Source organism: Crocodylus siamensis, chromosome 1 (assembly GCF_052110815.1).
Source record: "Crocodylus siamensis isolate JL-2025a chromosome 1, ASM5211081v1, whole genome shotgun sequence".
Classification (NCBI taxonomy): domain Eukaryota; kingdom Metazoa; phylum Chordata; order Crocodylia; family Crocodylidae; genus Crocodylus; species Crocodylus siamensis.
This window is the reverse complement of record NC_143395.1, coordinates 10,600,586-10,620,561: the sequence shown is the minus strand read 5'-3', so window position 1 is coordinate 10,620,561 and position 19,976 is coordinate 10,600,586. Positions and strand designations below refer to the sequence as shown.

Here is a 19,976-nt window from a genome sequence, read left to right as displayed (position 1 = left end):
AGCAGCACAGGCTGCTCTGCTCCAAGCCATGGGGGCTCGGAGAAACCAGAAGTGCCACGGTGGGCACTTCCACTTTCACTTTATCTTACAAGCCGGCAAACCAGTTAGTGGAGCATACCAGCTTGTAAGATGCTGGATAACAGAACTTTTACTGTGTGTGTATATATAGGTATCAACTGAACACAATGTTTTACTGATATATTTATAATCTTTAAGCAACTTTGTTGCCTACCAGTACCTCAATCACTATAATAAAATAAATTCTAAGTACCTATACATTTTGGTATTTGATTTTGGATTTCTTACCATGGAAAATCAGAGCTTCCCCTGCCCCCTTCGCTAACCAGGATGCAGGTCCAGGCCCCTCACTTTCAAGCCACAGCCCCCTAGTCCTGCTGGTGGACCTTGCTCCTCACACACAGACCCCCAGCCCTCAGGACTACGAGCTCAGGCTGTCTAGCGGCCAGGTACCTGTGTACGTGCACACATGCACTTGGTGCCCCAGCCTAACCACCCTCTGCCTGCTCCCCCCAGCCCTTTGCAGGCTGCAACTCTGCCAGTCTGCCAAGAGCTCTTTGCAAAAGTGGAAAAATCAGTGCGTTTCTCTGTTAAAATGAAAAAATCCATGTTTTTTCTTGGCCAAAAGGGAAAATCTGTGGGTTTTTTTTCCTGTTTTTCCATGGGAAACTGAAAACCCACATCCCTGATGAGGAGACAACATCAGTCAGCATGACAAGCGGTGGGATCAACAGATCACCATTCTACCTGCTGTTGAGCAAAGAAGAGTAATACAGAAGTAAGAGAAAAATGAAGTTGCTTTGTGGGTATTTTTGGGGAGCTCCTTAGTGTGAGGAGTAGCATGGCAGAAATGTGCATTTGAAAATTTAACAAGTCACCATTAGAGGCTGAAATCTGAAGTATTTAGTAATTTTGCCATGCTGTATGAGAAGCAACAGGAAGGGAAGAGAGAGGCCACAAAGGGCCTCAGAAGTGTATATAGCTTATGACTGTTGAGACAGAGAAGGTAAACTTGGTGGAGAGATATAACAGGCTAGGAAAATGAGATTTGAAGCAACACTCAGTAATTATGAGCAGGGCAAAATAGTATGGGTTATGGCTAAGGAGAAAAAAAAATGTTGTAGTACTTGAGATATGAGGTAACAGACTGTGTCTTGAGAACCAGGAAATACACCGCCCAGGAAGGAAAACAGTAGCATTTTTAAGTTCACAGCTCCAAACACAGTTCTCAGTAAAACAAAAACCAAAACCCCACAACTATATCTATCCTGGGATGAAAAGCCCTGCTATCAATTTGAGTTTACAGTTATTAGAGTAAACAAGGAATAAAGTATAAGTTTGCAATTGAACATGCTAAAACGTGCAAGGGCTGCTTAACAAAAATGAATAAAAAGAATCTTACATAGAAAACACTAATCTTCATTAACTGGCAATACTACGATCTTTATCTTCTTAACAACCCTGTTTTAATCTACAGATCCTATATTATTTAAATGAAGATGGATTGTGTTAGCCATAGTACAACACCTACTTAAAGAATTGCACCTACTTAAAGAAGCAGAGATTTTGGACCTAGCTTCATAACTTGCACAAAATAAATAGTTTTCCAGCTACTGGTCTTATTAATTTTTCCATTAAACAAATCTATTGTGTTGTGCTGCTATTGTCATCAGCCTACATTTAAATTCTGAAAATAAATTAACAGCCTGCACAAAACTGCTTATCTATGAATTCATAAATAATAGAACCATAGAAAATGAGGGCTGGAAGGGACATCAGGAGGTCACATCTAGTGCAACCCCCTGCTCAAAGCAGGACCAGGCCCAACTAGATCATTCTAGTCAGCACTTTGTTTATCCAGGTCTTGAAAACCTCTAACGATGGAGCTTCCACCACATCTCTGGGCAGCCTGTTCCAATGCTTTACTACCCTCCCAGTGAGAAAATTCTTCCTAGTATCTAACCTAAACTTCCCTTGTTGCAACTTGAGACTGTTTCTCCTTGTTCTTTCATCCGCCACCAACGAGAACAGTCTCACTCCTCTTTTGCAGATTAAATAAACCTACTTCCCTCAGTCTCTCCTCAGAAGTCGTGTGCACCAGCCCCCAAACCATTTTCATTGCCCTCTGCTGGACTCTCTCCAACTTGTCCACATCCTTTCTATAGTACTCCAGATGTGGCCTCACCAGTGCTGAATAGAGTGGAATAATCACTTCCCTCAATCTGCCTGCAACGCTCCTTCCAATGCAGCCCAGGATGCCGTTAGTCTTCTTGGCAACAAGGGCACACTGCTGACTCATATCCATCTTATTGTCCTCAGTAACCCAAAGGTCCTTTTCTGCAGAGCTTATGCTTAGCCAGGCAGCCCCAAGCCTTTACTGGTGCATTGGATTGCTCTGTCCTATGTGCAGGACCTTGCACTTGTCCTTGTTAAACCTCATGAGATTCCTTTTGGCCCAATCTTCCAATTTGTCTAAGTCATGCTGAATCCTAGCCCTACCCTCCAGCACATCTACTACTCCCCCCAGCTTGGTGTAATCCACAGACTTGCTGAGGGTGCACTCTATGCCATCTTCCAGGTCGTTAATGAAGACACTGACCAAAACTGTGCCCAGAACTGACCCCTGGGGCACTCCACTTGATACCAGCTGCCAACTAGACATGGAGGCATTAATTACTATCTGTTGAGCCTGACAATTCAGCCAGCTTTCTATACCTTTATACTCCTCCTAAGTTGTTTGTCCAAGTTTCCACTTCTTGTAAGCTTCCCTTGTGTGTTTAAGTTCACTGAAGAGTTCTCTGCTAAGTCAAGCTGATGTTCTTCCATACTTGCTAATCTTTTTGCACATCAGGACGGTCCATTCCTGCAACTCAGTAAGGTCCTGGGCTCCTCACCCCCTCAGACTGGCTTCCCAGAGGATCCTGCCCAACAGTTCCCTGAATGAGTCAAAGTCTACTTTTCAGAAGTCTAGGGTCCTTACTCTGCTGCTCTCCATCCTTCCTTTCCTCATGATCCTGAACTCACTGGCTCTGTACCTGACAGCACAGTTTGGAGGGGAGGTGAGCAGCCAACAGTGGTGAAAGAACAGGTTAGGGACTATTTAGAAAAGCTGGACATGTACAAGTTCATGGTGCCAGATGTGATGCACCTGAGGGCATTGGCGATGACCCTGCACAACTGCTAGTCATTATCTGTGAAACCTCACGGTGAGTGGGAGAGGTTGTGGATGATTAGAAAAGGGAAGATATAGTCCCCAGAAGGATCCAGTCAGCCTCACCTCAGTCCCTGCAAAAAATCATGAAGGTCCTCAAGGAATTCACTTCTAAGCACTTGGAGGAGAAGAAAGTGATTAGGAACAGTCAGCATGGATTCACCAGGGGCAAGTCATACCTGGCCAACCTGACTGCCTTCTATGATGAGATGACTGGCTCTGTGAATACAGGAAGAGCAGTGGACTTGATACACCCTGACTTTAGCAAGACTTTTGATACCATCTCCCACAATATTCTCGCAAGAATGGACTGGATGAATGAACTGTAGGGTGTATAGAAAACTGCTGGATTGTCAGGCTCAGAGGGTAATAGTCAATACCTCGATGTCTAGTTGGCAGCTGGTATCAAGTAGAGTGCCTGAGGAGTCAATCTTGAGGCCAGTTTTGTTCAATATCTTCACCAGTGATATGGAAGATGGGTGGAGTGCACCTTCAGCAAGTTTGCTGACCACGCCAAGCTGGGGAGTAGTAGATACACTGGAGGGTAGGGCTAGGATTCAGAAAGACCTCAATAAGTTGGAGGACTGGACTAAAAGAAATCTCATGAAGTTCAATAAGGACAAGTGCAAAATCCTGCACAGATTTTAGGACAGATCAACTCCATGCACTGGGACAGGCTGGACACTAGCCTGTCCACTATAAAGTGGACAGTAAGCTGAATATGAGCCAACAGTGTGCCCTTGTTGCAACGAATGTTAATGGTTTTGCATTTATAGGTGCATTGCCAGCAGATCAAGATTTGCATTTATAGGTGTGTTGCCTCCTCTACTCGGCAGTGGTGAGGCCACATCTTGAGTACTGTGCTCAGTTTTGGGCACCCAAATACAGAAAATGTGAACACATTGGAGATAAGTCTTGTGGAGAGCAATGATAATAGTTAGGGGGCTGGGGCACATGACTTCTGCAGAGAGGATGAAGGAACTAGCCTTATTGGCTGCTTGCACACATGAAAAACACAAAACAAAACATAAAACATGCGTTACCAGAAGTAGCAGTGTGTTATTTCAACCTGGCCCTGCAGCATCTGTATAGATTGGGTGCTCCAGCTGGGCTTTTTGGCACTTTTAACTAAAGCTGATTTAATCAGCTATTAGATAAAAGTGCCAAAAAAGGTCCACTAAAGCTCCTGATCTATACAGATGCTGCAGAGCTGGGTGAAACTAATGCATTGCCTGTTTTGGGCATGCACTTGGCTTGGCACAGGACTGCGCAGAATTTAATATACAGTGCAGGTTTTTTGGCTTTTTTTTTTTTTTTTTTTTTTAGTAATGCAAGCAGCCATTTAGGCTGGAGAAGAGAAGCCTTAAGGGAAAATTAATAGTAGCCTTCAACTACCTGAAGGGGGCTTCCAAGAAAAGCAGAGCAAGACTCTTTTCAGTGGTGGCAGATGACAGAACAAGGAGCAATTGGCTCAAGTTGCAGCTTGGGAAATTTAGGTTGGATATTAAGAAAAACCTCTCTCACTAGGATGATGGTGAAGAATGGGACCAGGTTACCTAGAGAGGTTGTGGAATCTTCATCTTTGAAGGTTTTTAAGACCCAGCTAGAGAAAGCCTTGACTGAAATGATACAGGTGGGGATGGTCCTATTTTGAGCAGGGGGTTTGGACTAGATGACCTCCTGAGGTCCCTTCCAACCCTAATTTTTTTAAATAATTCTATGTGTTTTTGTAGAAGGAAACAAAGATCAATAATAAAATAAAATCAGCAATCATGTTTGTTTGTTCTATCCAGATATTATACAGAAGTAAAGTTGCATAACAAAGGACACGGTATAAAGAGTTAACTTTTAATCCTAAAATCTGAATCATTAATAAAGCATTTTAACAAAAACTGACTAGCTATTCCCTACAATATTTCACTATGAAACACACAAAAATTATCCCAATTATTCAGATGATGCTATTGAAGGTAACATGCTTAGTATGTCAGAACTTAGTAATTTCCAGGCTCTTAAGCTAGTGCCTACACAACATTTCTAAACCTTTAGAGAAAAATCCTCCAGTGGATTTTATTTATTGAAAACATTTTAATTCACTTTCTAGTAATGTGCTTCTTTAATGTTTTGTGGGCAAACATATGTTATCAAAAATAGGCTCAGCCCTCTTGAGAGGGATACTTGATGCAATAAGCATTAAGAGCCATTTCCACTGACTTCAATGAGAAGCAGATACAGTTCCGTATCTTTGTGACTTTGTTTTTCCCTTTTAATAGCCTACATCTGGAAAAAGAATAGCTACAGAAAAACAACAGCAGAAAATAAGTTTGCAAATTGAAAGCAGATGAATGAATCAAAAAGAGAAAATAGTATGCCAGTACTTAACATACTGAACATTTTTTTAAAGTCAATTTTCACTAGCTTCTTATTCAAGCAATACCAATTAGTCCTGCAGTTCCATGCCGATGGGGACTTAAGGCTAGATTTCTGGTTACTTAATACGCAGCTAGGTGACTAATGAGATTTTCAAAAGCACTGAAGCAGGTTTGGTGTCTAAATTACACTGATTTACCAGCTGGAGTTAGGCACTTTTGCAAAACCCCTGCATCTTTGTGATGTAACACCTTTAAATATATATATCAGACTTTTAGAGAACAGCAGAAGCAGCATGCTTAGCCAAGCTAGAATAATCTGTTGCATCATCTGTCACAAGCCCCAGGCACGGGGAAACCTGATCTTACTAGGCTGATGTTGAATAAGATTAATATTGAGGTTCACATGAGGTTTTTAGTATTCAAAGATATAGATAACTACTTCATTTTATAGCTAGAAGTCACCTTTGCAATGTATAATCCGAACAACTCTACTTTTCTGACAAGTGCTCCTATGACTCAAAAGCATCTTTGCATACAAAAGAAAAAGATAGCTAAAATTAGTCATCTTATTAGTGAGATGCAGAGAGGACAGCAGATCACTTTGCACTGTCCAGCCACCTGAAGCAAGAGTTTCAGGGTCAAGGAATAAAAGGTAGAAACAGGTCTTCATGCACATAGCAGCACAAACACTCAATCTTCTTTTTAAAAGCACTGTACTTATCCTTGCTATCACTGATGTGGAGAAATGCCAGGAAATATTATCTAGGGGACCAGATGAGAGGAAGAATGTTACGGTACAGATAAAAGCTGATTTGCAAGAGTGAAAACAAATCATTTGAAAACAGGATAGGATCAAAAAGAGAAAACAAAGGAGTTAAACTTACACAGTATGATAAGCAAGGTTTAAACACAAGTTTTAGATGACAAAACAAATAAGTTAAGAAAAACTAGTTTTAAATACTGAAAAGGAAGGGGTGAATGTTATGAAAGGGAAAATAAATCAGACCATGAAAATACAAAGTCAAGATGGCAGCATCTGAGGATCCAACAGAATTAAGAGAACAAGAGGTAGTCAGGAACCCAGTTTGTTTTTAAACAACTGAATACTGCCTCCTTCCCCTTTTTACAAGCTTTGCAAAGGGACTGAATGGACACATTACTACGCAATGTCAGTGCTCCTGTCTTGAAAGCAGTGATTCTCTATCAGGGGGCCACAGCATAGTTTGTCTCACAGTATTAGCACAGTTAGGTGTGCAAATACCTATGTGATTCACAAGATAAACCCAGAGATTTCACATAGGAGTCCACAGTGCTAAAACCTTCTGACCTGTTATGGTCTTTCTGAGGTTTTGCAACAGAAAAATTGCTGTATTATTTTTTTCCATAGTCAAAAAGTGAAAACTAAGAGCTGCATTTTCTGAAGGGTGCCTTGAGTTTAAAAAGGCTGGGACCACTGCTCTAAAGCGTCAGTTACTGTGCAACTTAGCCAGGGGAAAAAACCAGGTCCACAGTCTGCAATAGTGATTTCCGATCATGAGTACCTCAGCTTTGGGGTCCTCAACTTCAGGCCGCTCACAGGTGCCAGATTTTAGAAGGGATGGTGCTCATTTAAGATGTCTCAGGTCATTAAGAACTTTAAAATCTCTGACACAAATTGTTCTCATCTGCCTGAATGTCACCAAGTGCACTCTGGAGGCAAAGCAAGCAAACACTGCTTCTCTGGATCACGGGAGTATATGGAAGAGGTCTAGTCACTGTGGAAGAATCACTGACTAAACAAGAACACAAAGCAAACAGCTGAGTGAAAAGTGTTAAAGCAAACAATATTCAATACTTCATATCCTGAAGTAAACTTTATTCACTTACTGTTAATAGTATGGCAACATAAATATTTGTAAACTAAACTACTTTATACCATGCGTGTTTCTCTGAAGCTCACAAATAGCTGTCTTACCAGCAGTGCTGAAAATCACTAACAGCTCACTTCTACTGTAATCTATTTGACTTTATCCATGCCAAGGACAGGGATAAAAAATACACCATAATTCACTATTAGCACAAACTTCAGGAGATTATAATTTGTGATAGTAAACATGGCGTGAGGAGTAGCACAACTTCCACTATCACTGGAGGAACGCTTGATTTATTTATACTACTGGAGCACCTAGAGATCATAATCGGGCATCAGGCCCCCTTGTCCTAGATGCTGTACACTACAGACTGATAAGAAAAGTAGATCCCATCTCAGAGAGACTGGATCCTAGGTGTCAGTAAGGACATAACGGGAAGTTTAAACAATACATGGTGGAAAATGAGAGAATGGGAAACAAAATGTTTGATAAAAAATGAAAAGCCTCAGTTGACCACTTGTTTGATCAATACGAGTTATGCAAGCATCCCGGCTGAGAATGAAAGGACCACGTAGGACATGTGTAAACATGACCTTGGGAGTCTGAACAGCAGTTCAACTCAGCAGTGACTCAAAAGACCCTAGAAACAAACATGATCTTGTGTTAGGATGACAAGAGCCAAAATACCCCAATCTGTAATCCCACCTTTATCAGTCTTCCTCACAGCCAGAATCAAGCTATTTTTACCCCCTCTGTTTCTTCCTCTATGAAAAAGGAGCGATAACACACACAAGAGAAGAGATTTATGAAGACAGATTAGTTATGGTAGTATTTGTTTTTTAAAAAAAAAAGTTTTACATGCATGAAAACTAGTTAAATGCTTATAAGAATTAGTAAAAGTAAAATCAGCCTTTACATTTTTGTAAAGAAAGAGTGATGTAGCTGTGATGGTTCAGAAATTCTGCAAGGCAAGGATTTCTTAGGGCAATCTCTCTATTTGTAGGGTGGTGCGTCTTACTCAAAACTAAGCTCGTCTATCCCAGTGACATAGTTGGTCCTATAAAAGATATCACTCTAAGAAAGCCTTGCCTCTTGCCTCAGTGTTAATGCGGTGTCCCACTGTCTTGGAGAAACAGATTCCTTTAAAAGCATTGTTATTCATTATTCAGACTGCTTTCAGACCTAAGGAGCTCAATGAAGCACTCTAGATACATGGTGATCACACTTTATTTTCTTTACAATGACAAAAGAAAAAAAAAAAAAAGACTGAGAAAACGTGACAAATCCATGTTTGACAACATACATCTTCAACCCTTGTTAAGTTTCTTCAAACTACTGGTTGGACCAGTATTAGACAAGAAGCAAATCAGCATGACAATGATCTACTTTAGCTATATCTTTCCCTGGCCTCCTGCAGCCCTCAGCCCCTGCCACATGTCACCTGTATTATGAAATTCACTGGTGAATCACGCAATAAATTTAGACCAGCCACCCGTGCAATTCAATCATCACACCGTGAACCCCAAGTTGTGCAATAAATGCAGGCTGGCCACATGGACAAAGGAACCATCCTGCCATAAAATGCCAAATCACATAACAAATATAGACTGGCCACATGGGCAAAAGAATTATCATGCCATGAACCGCGAATCATGCAATAAATGGGCCACAAAGGCAAAGGAACCACACCATGAAATGGTGAATAGTGCAGTAAGTGTAGCCCAGTTACACGGGGATCTATCATGCCCTCGATAAACACAGACCGGCCACACAGGCAAAGGAACCGTCACCTCACGCAACGGCGAACCGCGCAATAAACGTCCCGGGCCCAAGGGCAAAGGCAATGCGGTGCCACGACCCCCGACTGGTGCGAGGCCACACTGGTGGCGAAGGAAGCGTCACCTCACGAGCCGGCGAGCGGTGCCATAACGGCGGCAGGGTCGCAATCGCAGCCCCGGACACGCGCGGGGCCACGACCCGCACCATCGCGCTACGAAGGCCGCGCGGCCACACGTGCCCCGCGCCCGCCACAGGTGCCAGCGGGCTCCGACCCAGCTCCAGCCGCGGCACGCCCCGGAGAGACGCTCGGGCCGGGCCGGGCTGGGCCGGGCCGCAGCGACCCCCGCCCCTCAGGCTCACCCGCCTGCACCACCGCCTCGCCCGCTACCTGTTGCGCCGAGCAGCTCCTCCGCCTCCCGCTGCTGCGGCCGCAGCGTCAGCCCCACAACATGGCGGCGGCGTCGCGGGCGGAGCCGGCCCACAGCGCTCCCCCCCGGCTGCTGGCAGCGGCGCCCGCCCCGCAGCCCGTCTCCTCTGCCCGGCCCGGGCCGGCCTCCACGCTTGACCCGTGTGTGCAGGATCGGCCTCACAAATCCAAATATGTGGCCACCTCCCAGCCCCCTCCCCGGGCCTGCGAGGCAAAACCAGCCCACGGGTGGGGCGAGTCTGACTCCAGCAGCCCGGGCGGGGCGCGGGCGAGAAGCCCCCACGCGCCTCTGTGGAGAAAGAGCTCCGAGTTGAAAGGCTGCAGGTCTTTCGACCTGCCCCCCCGAAGAAGCCAGGCCCCCTCTCGCTCCTGGTCCCAAAAGCTGGTTGTCGAAGCTGCTCAGCAACTTGGGTTTTTTTTGCAGAGTCTTTGACTGAAAAATTAAACCAAAGAAGTCGCTCGGAGCCTGGCAAACCCTGCGGTGAAAATCCAAGCTGTGAAACCCTAAACGTTTGCAGGCAAATTGTGCCGGGACGCGTGGGATGCTCCTGTGCTGTCTCGGCCCAGCTCTGTGGCCGGCCTCAAGCAGGGACCATATCATGGGAGAACTGGGATACGAGGCAGCAGAACCGCAACTCGCAAGGCGTGCACCGAACGGCTTTGGTTGTCTGGTTTTGTTCCAGCGCTAACAAAACATTTAATGTTTTTAAATGTTCCCCTTAAAACTTTCCCCGGATTTTTTCTAGAGGGCAGGCAACAACTTTTCCACAGGTACTGTGTCTCAGACTGAAGCCTTTCCTTTTGGATGCACAGGCAGTCCTCGACTTACAACATTTCGAGTTACGTTTTGCACTTACGTTTATAAACTGACACCCTGTTTCAACTTTCTGACCTCAATTTCGACTTTACAATGCTTGATCCGACGCCACACGTCAGCAAATAAGTTTGCTGCGTTGCCCATCTCTTGTCTGTCCAAACTTCCTTGGAGTTTTAAGAGTGTCCAAGACTCCAGAAAAACCTGCAGCCAGGAGCCCTTCAAGAACTCCAGCCAAGTCACCTCAAAGAAGTCCTTCCAAATCAATGATTGCTATTTACAATATAAATACATTAATGTAGCTATATTACTCAACTATAGTTGATTGAGTACAAAATTCTGGGGTATTTTTGGTGAAAACAGGGTATGGGGCCTTGGCTCAGGAACCAATCCCCCATTTATAACATAGTTTCCTATGGGAAAAATCAGTTTTGAGTTGCAACGTTTCAACTTAAGATGTGGTCTCAGGAACCAATCATGTCGAAAGTCTGAGGACTGCCTGTATTTGGTGATGTATGTCCTCATACTTCACAGCAGTGACTGGCACCCTGGGTCGCTGCAAGATCCTCCCATGGGGGCCAGGTGCTGCAGGACCCTCAAAGGGAAGTAAGCCCTTGCTCCTCCTGCTGTTGGACACCCTACACACACCCCAGTGTCCTGCAGTCAAACAGCACCCCTGGGGGCTCCCAGTCCTGCCCCCACCCTACTCCAGCCCCAGTGCCAGCTGCCCTCATGCAAGGGGATGGATACTTGGCTATAGAGCTCTGCTTTTCAGATCAGCTCATTCTCTTCTTCTTCCCAGGCTCCTGGACATTCTGGAAGGGCCTGCAAGGAAAGGTGGCTCTAGTCACTGGTATGCAAGTCCAAGAAGGAGTAGCTGCAGCACCGGGGGCTGTGATTTCCCCCTGATGATGATGAAATGAGTGTCACCATGCTCATATGTGGGAAACATGAGGGCCAGAAAGCCAGCAGCAAGTAGAGAATGTGGATCTGCATGCTGTCTCGCCCTCCGCAGCTCTCAGAATCCACACTCTTGCAACTGTGCATACCCCCCCCCGGGTTTGTCCCAGACCTGTACACCACTATCCTGCACTTAAAAAAAATCTAAACTGTTTTTATCCCGGCTTATGTCACAAGTAAGAGTGACATTTATTATTAGTTGTGGTATGTATACTTATAATGCAATTTTACAAGCCAGTCAAGTAATAGCACCTATCCCACAGAGTTTATAATCACAGAAAGAAAATACAGTAAGGATTCTAGACTGCATTTCAAGGCAAAGAGATGAGTAATGAACAGGTAGGAAGGATGAGGGGAAGGGGGAAGAGACCAGCTGAGTAACAAGGAGATTGTTCCAGACATAGATACAGGATGACTGCAGATACAGAAACCACGATTGAGAAAAGACTAATTAAGATGAAAGACTTGGGGAGAGTGGAAGGAGCAGGAAGGGAGGGAGTATTAAATACTGTTTACAGTGACCAGAGATTCTTTTTCTATTCTTATTTAATTCTCTCCAGCTGAGCTAATGCTTCTCTGTAGAGAGAACAACAAAATATGCCAAGATATTATGAAAATAAAGGCTCTAGAAATACTTAAAACAACCAGATCTTTCATATTTTTCAAGTCTTCAGTGCCTTCCCTTTGAAATTTAGTTGGCTCCCTCCCTACAGTCAGTCAGCAAGTCCCAGTTATAGGCAGCACAATGTCCTGAAAGGTGATAGGTGTAAATCCCTACTGTCAGCTGAACAGATCATAGATAAAATTGTCCATTCTTCAAACAGAAGCAGAAGGAACAAAATTATCTTATGCCTCTGGCGTACTTCATAGTTTGGCTCACTTACTCTGCAGTATTGGTGCTTGTCCAGACATGCTAGAAACCATCAGTGATTTGCTCTTCCGGTCCAAAACCCATACCTTTTCTGTGACCAGATAGTGTATTGGACTAATGATAGCCAGATCCCTTCAATCATGTTCTTAAACCAGGGGCACCAACCTTATAGCAGGCTGGATGTGTGGCACAGGGTCAGCATGCTGGCCAGGTCCCATGCTGGGTTGGCATGCAGTGTCCAGCACACCAGCCTGACCCCCACATGCCTGGATCCAATTGCTCACTGGAGTGATCTAGCATGATCTGGTACACAGGGCCATGTTATCTGGCATAGGGAGTGCCACATGGGTCTGAAAATTTAGCAGCAGGGGGTGAACAATTAATGATACCGCCACTTCCCCACTTAGGGAGTCCTTCTGGCTGGATTACATAGATCTGTGGGCTGGATCTGGCTCACAGGCCAGGAGTTGAGCACCCCTGGCTTAAACTATTTAATAGTGAGGAATAAACAAAGATATTGATAAGCAGAAATTGATTCCAGCTGTATGGAAAGATTTCCTCACCATGACCCACAGCTTGTATGTAGGTCATAAATCGCTGTCTAGTGGATAAGAGAGGTTGCCTTACTATTGAATTTTTAAGTAGCCAGAAAGAAACAACTGCAGTAATGTTTGCCTGGTATCCCCTGAGCTCATACTACAAGAAAAGAAGCAGGACACTGTCTGCTGTGATTCCCCTGTGTTACCTGTGGCAGGTTAGGGTGTTAGGTCTATGCTGTGTCAGGGCTGATAGTAGTCTTACGTAGAGTTTAGCTAGTGAATTGTATAGCATGGCTTGAATAGGGATCATCCTGCCTCAGCCCTAGTTTTCCATGACTCTACGGAGACCTAATTACCCAGTTACCTGTGGGTACTCACTTCTCACAAGACAACCACTCTCTCTCTCTCTCTCCTCTCTCAATTCTAATCCTTGAAGGCAAGTCTACAAACTTCACTTCATCAGTCTATTGGATACAAAAAAAAATAAAAAAATAATGCACTAAATGCAGACATTGGATTTATGGCACGTTATAACCTGCTTGCCATCCGACAACCCCAGGTAACCTGTCTGCATTTTACCAACTCCATTCCATCACCAGGTCAACATCCTCCTTCCCCACAACTTAGCAGTCTCACATCTATTGTCCCCCATTCCCTCTGATCCTCGCTGCTACGCATTTGCATTTTCACAAACCTAAATTTTGCAAATTGGCTTCTACCCTACCCAGGAGTGCACATGTCACACCAGCAGACTCCTAGGCCCTAGGAAGGGTGTTTGTGCCCAAAAGCTTGCAAAAAACAAATTTCCCCAACTATTTAGTTGGTTTAGTAAAAGGTATCACACATCTACCCAAAGAACCTTGCCTGCCTACGAAGACTTGAATTTAGCCGATTTTGGATTTTAAAACTTTATTTAACAAGAAGAGAGATTTCTAAGCTCCCCGCTTGCCATCTGACACCTCCAGGGAAGGAGGCGTACCTGATCTACACAACCAAGAGCAACCCAGAACAACTCACAACAACACACTCATCGATCCAGAGGGACAGATTTCCATCTTCAGCTCCCTCTGTCTGTGCAAAAGTGAAATTTATTTCCTAGTTATGGGGAATTTTCACTATTTTTATCTTTCCCAGAGGCTGAAGGGCATCTGACGTTTTTTTGTGTGGCTGTCCTTGCTTGCAGAAAGATTAATTTTACCCTGCCTGAAAGCTCACAGAAAAAAAATTAATTGCATCTGCGATTTCCTCGGTCTAATAAAATGTCTCATCTCAGAACCAAGCGCTCTAGATTTTTGTATTTCTTTGCGTCTCAGGCTACCAAATGCATCCTATGAAGACCTGAAGCGCATACAAGTGCCAGCGTCCCAGCAAAGAGGAAGGGCGCAGACACCTCCCACCACTGCTGCGGTGCAACTAAGCCCGGGTTTTACTCCGCAGCAAATCCTCTGAAGCCGGGGGCGGGTGGGCGGCTCTCCCCGGGGCTCAGCGCAGAGCCAGAGACAACAGCGTCAGGGAGAAGACACGTGCTACCGTACTTAGTTTGCACGGGTCCCGCTTGCTTTACCAGAGAAGGCCGCGACCCGCATCTGCTCCCCCGTGGTCCTGCAGGAAACACCACCCGCGCCGACCGGGCTCCTCCGCCGGCACCACCCCAACAGCACTAAGGACTCCGCCACTCTGCACCCCGCTTCGTCCCTGCCAGGGGAGGGTTGAAGACACTTCATCCTCATTGGCCAGCAGCCCCTTCTGCCCCTCCCACTTCCCTTGTGACAGCCACGGGGCGGGGCCAGCACCAGGTAATTGGTCAGCCCCGCTTCCTTGTCCAGCCGGGCTGCAGCGCGCATGCACATTGGGCGGCGGGTTTTACCGGGGCCTGCGTGACCGGTACCGGACAGAATGTTCCGCCGGCGTCCGCGTCACTTCCGGGGCCGCCGCAGGGCGCAGTCCGCTAGTAGCGAGGAGGAGTCGGGCCCCGGCGTCGAGGGGGAGGGGCGGCGGCAGGGCTCTGCCAGCCCCGACCACTGTCCCCCGCGGCTCCCGGAAGCGCCGATGGTGAGCGCGAGGGGCCAAGAGGTGGCGGAGAACGGAGGCGAAGGCGGCGTCCGGCAGGCACGGGGGTGCGGGGACCTGCTTAGCTTCGACAGTGACGAGAAGCGAGAAGGTAGAGCTCCTCCCCCTCCCCACAGGCGTCCGGGCTTGGCCCCTTTGCACCCTATCCGCATGGCACAAGTCACTGGTGGAGCACGCAGTAAACGTGGACTGGCCCCATGGGCCAAGTCGGGTGATAACCACATTTGTCCTGCTCCCTTGAGGGCCAGGCAGCAACAGAATTAGTGCTTGAAAATGTGTAGTGGCTCTGGAAGTGGTTTCCAGCTAGCTTTCATTTGAATGTGTGTCCCAAGCCCTGAGGCCAGGCAGAGGGAGCAGGCGAGGAGGTCTGTGGATCCCGTACAAGGGTTGGCCTCACACTTGCTCATCTCATGCCAAGTGTCTGGCATGTACCAATGACTGCCTGACTCCATGCAACAGAAAGTATTGTGGTGCTCCCTTAGACATCCGTGGTGCATCTGCACCCTGAATAACATGCCCAGGTCTGGTCCCTGCACCTCACAAAGGGTATAGGAAGCTAAAGCTGGTGCAGAGAAGGGTGACAAGGACGACTGGTGGTGTGGAGGGCTTGTGTGAGGAGTGGGGAAGACACCAGGCTTGGCTGAGAAAAGAGGGGTTTGAAGGGCAACATTAAGAGTTTACAAAATGCGAAATGGTGCATAGAACGTTACTAGGGGTTTGTTATTGACTGTCTCACAATACAAGAAGTAAGGGTCACAGAATGACACTAGGTGATGAAATTAAAACTAACAAAAGGCAGTTCTTTCTCTCTCAGCCTGTAACTTCAGGGTGGAACTCATGGACGTCTACTCGCTTTTGAGCTGTCCTGGCTGCCGATGGCATTTCTTCATGGCTTTGTTATTCACAAAATCGTGAAGCAGTTCCTCAGCATGGTTTCAGAAAGCTTCTTTTAAGTCCTACCCATCTGTAAGCACTCGCCCTTCTGAGCTATAGCTACAGCTGCAGTGTAACTTGCCTGTGTGTAAAGAGCACATTTACTTACAAACTTAGAAAAGCCAGGGGTCCGTTTTTCAAGTGAATCAACAGCTTTTCTGATGCACTCAAGTTTGAAATGGTACTGGATGCTGACAGTACAAGATACCACTCTTTTACTGCACAGGCCACAAACAACATGATCCCCTTTCTGCACAAAACCATACAATTCTCCACGTTGGCTGAAACGTTCAGGTATCCAACCTGGGTTTTTTACTATCCGTGACTAAGTACATATAGGCCTTTTAACCAGGTTAAGTAGTGCAGGGGTTCTCAAAATTTCTTTTGCTGGACCTCATTTGAAAATACTTTAGGCTGTGGCAAATAGGGATGTGAACACTTAACCATTCACGTATTGATAACTGGTAATGCCCTACGAGTTATACTTTAGCTTGGGGCGAGGAGCAGTCTGGTGAGGAAATGGGAGAAAGAGAAGTGGCATCATGCCCCGGAAAGTGGCAGGACAGGTAGAAGGGAGGGAGGGGACTTAGTATGGCAGGGGAGCTATGCAGCTGTTGGCAGCCTGCCTGCCACCTGTGCTGCCCCAGGCTGCTTCCCTACCATGTGTTCTGAGGCATGTGTGCAGCTGCTACCACTGCCACGGAGCCAGTGCTGGGGCTGTGGAGCTTGGTGCAGTTGTTTGCAGCCTCCTAGCTTCCTGCTGCAGCTACCTAGAGCCTGGGTCACCTGTGGCTGGCAGCTGGGAGGCTGCAAACAAGTTGTACTGGTCTTGAGTATGGCAAGGCTCTGTGGCAGTGGCAGCTGCCTCAGCAACCCCATCACTTCCCCATCCATGCATTCTGCAACCCCTTTCTGGCCCTGCACCCAGAGGCATATGTGCAGCTGTGGTCATTAAGGAGTCCAATGCAGCTGTTTGCAGCCTCCCGGCTACCTGCCACAGCCAGCCTGGGCTCTAAGCAGCTGCTGCCTGCCATGGAGCCTGGGCTGCATGCAGCACAGCTTGCAGCCTCTCAGCCACCTGCTGTGAACATCCCAGGCTCCATGGCCAGCAACATGTGCCCAGAGCCCAGGCCCTCTGTGGTATGCTGAGCAAGATGGCCCCGCATGCCATGCTCTGGCACGTGTGCTGGAGGCTACTGATCCCTGTGTTAGTGTATGATTAATCTTAACGGTGATATAATTTGTTTTCTATATGTTTTCCTCTCTCTTCCTTATGGTTAAGTCCAGACATATTCTGTCTGTGTTAGTACTTAATGTTGCCTATAGTTAACAATTTGTCTTGTTTCACATCTTAAAAGGGTTATTTGAAGATTACTGCGTTTGTAGAGGCAGCAGCAAAAAGCAGGTTTTTTTCCAAAAGAATTTAGGCCTTGATATAGCTTTTAAAAGTCTGGGATTACTTACCAAATGAGGCATAGGCTACACCACGTTGCCTGACTACTGGCACTGTACAGGAGCCTCTGCAAGGCCTAAAGGTAGGTGTGGGCCTGGATGCAGAGGCTCACCAGGCCAAGTCTGCTCTCCCACAAGGGGAGGCTCAGGACACCTGCAGAGACCCAGTGCTGTTCCAGCCAGAAGAATCCCAGTGCCTATCTCTGGAGACTGGCTTGGTGGGCATTTCCCCCTCCTCTGCCCCTATGGGGGCAAAGGTCCAGCAGAGCACTGCCTGAACCACCCAGTTCACTACATCCCCCAACACCAGGAGAGGGAGAGATACAGCCCCTTGTGGTGGGGGAGGGGGTAGCACAAGGAATAGCAGGACAACCAGCAGTGGGTCTGTGCAGCATCTCCCTCAGGGTTAGATTGGTTTTTGGTGGGGGACCCTGCTTCTCCCATGTCTGTACTGGATTGCAGGATGTGCTGGAGTCTGGCAAGGGTGGCTTTGATCAGGGCTGGGGGAGACGGTTCAGGCACCTGGGTGGTGATGGTCGGCTGTAGGTCCAGGCACAGTGGTGGTAAGGGTAGCAGGAGCCTATAGCAGCTCAGCAGGGCTCCTTCCGATTCCTGGCCCAGCAGCAGCCAGGGGAAGTGGTGGCACCCCTCTGTGGACATGGGGCACTGGGCAAGACTGTCCCATTGTCTGACTCAGTAAATGGCAGTTCTTATGTCTATGTTCTTTCATCTGCTGTGCTTGTGGCTTAGGATGTGGTTTGGAATTGCAGCATTTACAAATGTGACGGGCCAAGGCAGCCTCATAGTTGGCCCACCCACCTGACTCCTACCACACCTTTGTTGGAATTAAATAGTTGTTTCTAGGCAGGAGGCTGCCCCTTCAGTGTCCTGATGCCAAGGGTGTAATACACAGCTCTGAACCTTTCCTACACCATATCCCATGCCTCACAGGTGACATCTAAAATGACTTCTAGCTCCCCTGGCCCCTTTGCTGGGCTGCACTTGGCCTCCAGCCCACAATTGGCCTCAGGTGTCCTCAGATATACCTTGGCCTTTTCTGCCCCCCTCACTGGGGCCACTACTCTGGCTGACCTATGCGCAGTCCTTCAGGCTCCCATGGGCCCTATTCCACATGGCCCCCCGCTTTCACTGTACCCCCTCACTGGGGCCACTACTCTGCCCTCTCACTGGAGCTTCTGCGCTTTACACCTGTTAGGCCTCAGGTGTCTGTCAACATGCCTGAACCCCTAATCTGGTCCCTCTATGGGGTTACCCATCAGGTGGTGGTGGCTGAGGCCATCCTTGCCTTTCACTGGGGAGGCACAGGTGTGGCATTTCCTGGAGACCACAGACAGCCCCACCACACCATCTAAACCTAGCAGGTTGTAGTTTCAAGTCTTATCCAAGGCCAGGGACCTCTTCCATCCCCACAGTTCCTAACCTGATTTCCAGATGTCCTGGGAGCAGCAGTACTCAGGTCAGGTGATGTTCTTTCTTGCACGTGGCTGGCTGTGGTCTTGGGGCCTGGTCTTATACCCAGGCTGCCCAGCACTCCACCAGTCAGGTAGTCTCCTGGGTGCCATGTGACCACCCAATTGGGTCTGCTCCTACCTGCCGGCTGGTCTGCAGCCTGCTTGCTTAAACCCTTAAAGTGGCAGACACCCAAAGGTGCACTGCCACAAAAAGTTAACAACGTTTTGCTTGGGAAGTCTGTTCATGCTGTTCATGGTTTGTTTTATTCTCCCCACTAGGGAGTGAAGAAAGCTTCCAAGTAAAGAAACCGTCACTCAGTGCCATCAGATTTAACATTCCGAAGAAGGAAAGTGTGTCTTCTGCAGAGCAAACTGAAAGCAGAAAAGGTAGATGTTTACCAAGAATGCTTTGTAGATTTAATTGAAAGCCTTTAGCGATCCCAGATTAAACATGTTATCCAATATGTTTCTTCTTATAAACCCTGATACTTTTATATTTGAATAGCAATAAGCTTAAATATATGCAGGTTTCCCTCGCTTTATGTGGGTTCTCTGTGTGCAAATTTGGTCTTATGTGATGACCCTTTTTATACCAAAAATTTGTTACATGAGAGGTAAATTCACTCTTACGCGATTGATGCGGTGGAACTGGCAGTCAGCTGCTTTGTGCAGTGCATTGTGGGAGTGATGCACACCAAAATACAGTCTCCTGTGTGGATCTGTGCTCCTTGGTCATTGTCTGTGACACGTTTCTGTAGTTGCCATCCCCATTATGGTACCATTCACCAGCACCCTGTGCTTGTGTGTACTGTCTGTTGGTGAGTAGCAAAATTGTCTTGTAAAAGTGGTAGAAATGGCTCAGTACAGTCGTGGTCTTGGAACGTATCTCTATTTGTTACATTGTAAAGTGGGTTCCCTTTATATGAATTCAAGTTATGCGCCATTGTCCAGGAACACACGTACAGCATAAAGCGAGGGAAACCCGTATTCCCAAGTGCAAAACTGGCTTAAATTTGACCTTGAACCTCTTGAAGTTATCTTTTAATCTCGCATTGAGTTTGGTAGCAGCAGGAGCATTTATGAGCTAATCTTTGAGTATCCTGAGCTGCCAAAGTAAGTGGATATTAAAAAACTTTGTGATGTCTTAGTATCACAAGCAGCAGCTCCTTTAAAATCTGTGGTATTTACATATTGCCCCATCAGTTTGA

The 19,976-nt window shown here is 46.7% G+C and overlaps 2 protein-coding genes across 6 annotated transcripts in view; one reads left to right on the top strand and one right to left on the bottom strand.

The window, feature by feature from the left end:
- The window catches only part of ITSN2 (intersectin 2), a 126,794-nt gene extending 112,255 nt beyond the window's left edge, over nt 1–14,539 (bottom strand). Inside the window, exon 1 of one of the 5 annotated variants that reach the window (XM_090031381.1) lies at nt 14,406–14,539. Coding sequence is in view for 1 of the 5 variants with exons in the window: in XM_090031371.1 (XP_089887497.1) it covers nt 14,406–14,427 (22 nt within the window). In the remaining 4 variants the exon portion in view is untranslated. Of the gene's footprint in view, nt 1–9,618; nt 9,961–14,405 lie in introns of those variants that run through there. The other 4 variants (XM_090031371.1, XM_090031361.1, XM_090031366.1 and 1 more) reach the window with 4 other exon arrangements.
- An 87-nt stretch (nt 14,540–14,626) lies between these two features.
- Nucleotides 14,627–19,976, top strand: part of GCFC2 (GC-rich sequence DNA-binding factor 2) — a 44,533-nt gene continuing 39,183 nt past the window's right edge. The window contains exons 1-2 of the mRNA XM_090031396.1: nt 14,627–15,002; nt 19,048–19,155. Of these exons, the coding sequence (XP_089887522.1) occupies nt 14,738–15,002; nt 19,048–19,155 (373 nt within the window). The 5' untranslated portion in view covers nt 14,627–14,737. The remainder of the gene's footprint in view (nt 15,003–19,047; nt 19,156–19,976) is intronic.